Source organism: Poecilia reticulata, unplaced genomic scaffold (assembly GCF_000633615.1).
Source record: "Poecilia reticulata strain Guanapo unplaced genomic scaffold, Guppy_female_1.0+MT scaffold_1048, whole genome shotgun sequence".
Classification (NCBI taxonomy): domain Eukaryota; kingdom Metazoa; phylum Chordata; class Actinopteri; order Cyprinodontiformes; family Poeciliidae; genus Poecilia; species Poecilia reticulata.
In genome coordinates, this window is record NW_007615788.1 from 1 (window position 1) to 3,493 (window position 3,493).

A 3,493-nucleotide genomic window follows, 5' to 3' on the forward strand; every position below is an offset into this window, starting at 1 on the left:
ATCTATCTATCTATCTATCTATCTATCTATCTATCTATCTATCTATCTATCTATCTATCTATCTATCTATCTATCTATCTATCTATCTATCTATCGAATGCATTAGCTGAAAATTGTGACTTGAAAGGCACTTAATCTGCATGTAAAGACTGTATTACAATGTCAATAATTAAATTTGCACTGTTGTGGTTAATCCGTGCAGATTATCCAGAATCCCAATTAATACAAAGCAAAATTCCATACATTTAATTTAATTTCTAATGGCAATTATTTTTCAGAAAGAGACTTTTTTTGTTTGCTTTGTATTTTATTTATTTATTTATTTATTTATTTATTTATTTATTTATTTATTTATTTATTTATTTATTTATTTATTTATTTATTTAAACGTTTTTAAAAGTTACACTTTAAACACACATGGCTACTTTACAAAATCAACGTAAGAAATAACAAACAAAACAGAAAATATGCCCATCTCCCATAAACCCGCTTGGCAAAGCTTTTCAGAAAGAAATGAACGCGCAGCAGGCGCTGAGCTTTTTAAAGATTTCATCATCTTCGCGTGTGATTAATGCGCGCGCAGGGCCGCGAGTCGATGCCACCGTATTAAAAAGTGAAATCTCGCTCTCATTCCGCTCAGCCAGCCGTGAAACGTCGCCCAAACCCATTACACTCGAGGGGGGAAAGAAAATGCAATTTCTCATTCCATTAAAAAAAAAAAAAAAAGTACAATATATTCTCGAGAGTCCCTATTAAGACGTCGCTGATGGAGCATTTTAAAGGAGAGGCTGTGCAAAGGCATGCAGGTGGGGACCAGCACGCCCACTTAGGGTCTGCACCTGCACGGTCAGCGCGAACGTTTACCAACAAAAACCGAGATGCAAAGACAATAAAGAATTGATTGTAAAGGTGACTAATGATTATTCTGCTTTTATTGCTTTCAGAGGGATAATTTACATGGATTTCACATCAGTGGTTAATAATCCATTCAGTGTTATAAATAAAACTGAAATTAGCTGGTAATGGGTTTGCTTTCTTGTTGCCTGGTTTATGTTCTAGGATGTCAGCTTTAAAATAAGTATTGCATGCGTTATTGAATTTAAACCGCTCTCCAGCTTAAATATTATTTATTTATTTATTTATTTATTTGATGGGGATATTTTGGTTAAAAGAATTAAATTAATTAAACCCAATAAAAATGTAAACCGAAAATCCCTAAAGTATAATCACGAAATAAAGATGTAAATTGTTTGATAAAATTGTGGTTTGTAAAGGATGAAACCAGGAAAACAAAAAACAAAAAAAACAATTTTAATTTTATTAATAAAATAACTTGCTTGATTACTTAAGGGCATTTCACAAATGTCGTATCATGCTTCATGACTGTAAAAGTAAAATAAACGAGTCTGGCTGCAGTAAAGGGCGGACTTATCTGTAGATGAAGAGTACTTCAGCACCTTGGACAGAGACTGGGACATTTAGGTGCGCTTTACAATTGACGCCTGTCACAATTTTTTTTTTTTTTGTTAAAGTGGAACCACACGTTGGTATTTTTTATTTTTTTTTAATATATATTTCTTTTGACTTTCGCTAAAAATGAAACGATGGTTCCTATTAATGCCGGATATCTCATGGCCCACAAACCTGAAATAGAAAATATTACTCTATTCATATGAACACACCTTTAATTCCAGGCTTCATGTGTTTTAGCAAAAGCAAGAAGCACCAAGGCGCGCATTCAGTTTAGTGCTTCTAATATTTAAAAAATATATATATACATTACGATTCCAAATAACTTATTCAAATATTTATATTAAAAAAAAGAACTAATAAAACGTATCCGACAAGCCTCCCAGGTGTGATTAAAATTGAATTTCGAACAGTCTCAGAGAAGCTCAAGCCCATCCGGCGTCAGTGTCTGAGAGCAGCAGCTCTAACTTGATCGCTTACCTGAACTCTGGACTCGGTGAGGCCGATCCTTAGCGCCAGCTCCTCCCTCATAAAGATATCGGGGTAATGGGTCTTGGCGAAACTGCGCTCCAGCTCGTTGAGCTGCGCCGGGGTGAAGCGCGTCCTGTGCCGCTTCTGTTTCTGCTGGCTGGCGGACTGACCGGAGCTCTGCTGTGGCTGCTGCTGCTGCTGCTGCTTCTCCTGCTCCTGTTTCCCGTTTACCGGCATGCCAGCAGAGTTGGACCCCACGGTGGTGATATCTTCCCCCGGCAGGAGAGTGGTTCCCTCTACGGAGTCCGAACCAGGGGCCATGTCTCCCGGATGCCCCTGGTCCGGAACCCCACCCCCCAGTCGGCACTTGAGAGCTTCTCTATGGCCGAGGAGCTCCGCAGCATCCTTCATCCCTGAGAGGATGATAAGGAAGGAGGATTTTCAGTCAACGAAAATGTCTTACTTCTTAGTATGTCAAGTAGAATGACAAGAAAAATGCACGAACTGTGTGAATTAAAGATACATTTCAAAACTAATGAATAAATACAACAAAAACGGTCATTTCTTAACTTTTTAGAATCAGCTAATAAATCACAAAAATTTAATTATTGACACAAAATGAACTTCACTATCTAACGAATCAACATCAAATAAGAAGTAGAAATCTTACACTGGAGTTTCGGGCCGGAGTTTAGTGATGATAACTCACCGAGCCGAGCATCCAGGAGGTCGGCGTGAGAGAGCATCGCGTATCGCTCCAGGGCGAAAGGCGCTCCGAAAAAAATCCCGTAACTTTGGGGCAATTTAAAAAAGTATATCGTCTAAATGAACGAAAATTCAGTTTGTGGTTAAAAAAGGAGGTCCCTTGCATTATAATGTCCTTTAGAGCGACGGGGAGGCGCTTATTAGTTGAAAGAAGCCGTGAGCTTCCTCGTATAGGAGCCAATCAGAGCGGGAGCTTGAAAATGTCACCGATGTGATTCCCCTCCTCCTCTTTTTTTCTACTAGGTTTTTTTTAAACACACCTGCACGCACGCTAAAATGCAGACACAGACCACAGAATTAGTACAATTCAATCTTCTGCCGTTTTATCCTCTGATTTATTAGCTTTTCCTGCAGAAATTATTCAATATTTAACATCTTAATGTGTTTGATCTCATATGGAAACCTGTGCAAAATGCTGGAGATGCACAGATGGAAGAGCTGGCTTTTATTCTGCTGGAGCATAGTGACGCTTGACCAGTTTGGAAGACAAAATAGAATCTCATTCCATAATCACAGATAGGAAAATTTGATTATTTAGAAACTGGAGTTGCTTTTATAAGTATATACATACACAAAAAAAATGAAAAACAAACCCCCCCCCCCCCCAAAAAAATAATAATAATTTAAGCTTAGCCCTTGGCAAATATTTTTGACCACTGCTTGGCGAACTTTCTTTTTTTTTCTTCTTCTTCTTTTTTTTTTACTAACCAAAATAACTAACTAACTAACTAACTAAATAAATTAAGAAAAAAATAAGCTTTTAAAACACCCCCCATTACCTATTGGA

At 37.6% G+C, this 3,493-nt stretch overlaps 1 protein-coding gene across 2 annotated transcripts; it reads right to left on the minus strand.

Annotated features, from left to right (window-relative positions):
- Positions 1 to 1,269: 1,269 nt before the first annotated feature.
- LOC103461321 (homeobox protein orthopedia-like) lies at positions 1,270 to 3,243 on the minus strand. Of its 2 annotated transcripts, none has more exons than XM_008403634.2 (2): positions 2,651 to 3,242; positions 1,270 to 2,354 (listed from the first exon to the last, which is right to left on the minus strand). In XM_008403634.2, the coding sequence occupies exons 1-2, from the start codon at positions 2,685 to 2,687 to the stop codon at positions 1,912 to 1,914; spliced, it is 480 nt and encodes a 159-aa protein (XP_008401856.2). In that variant the 5' UTR covers positions 2,688 to 3,242; the 3' UTR covers positions 1,270 to 1,911. The 2 variants fall into 2 exon arrangements, with proteins under 2 accessions (XP_008401856.2, XP_017159116.1); XM_017303627.1 differs by having other exon boundaries at positions 1,271 to 2,354; positions 2,612 to 3,243.
- Between the last annotated feature and the right edge of the window lie 250 nt (positions 3,244 to 3,493).

What these genes read in the sequence shown, in the direction of transcription:
- LOC103461321 (XM_017303627.1), bottom strand. Translation starts at nt 2,687, where the DNA reads ATGCTCTCTCACGCCGACCTCCTGGATGCTCGGCTCGGTGAGTTATCA. An exon ending in CTCCGGCCCGAAACTCCAGT is followed by an intron (nt 2,355 to 2,611) that starts GTAAGATTTCTA and finishes TCATCCTCTCAG; the next exon opens with GGATGAAGGATGCTGCGGAG.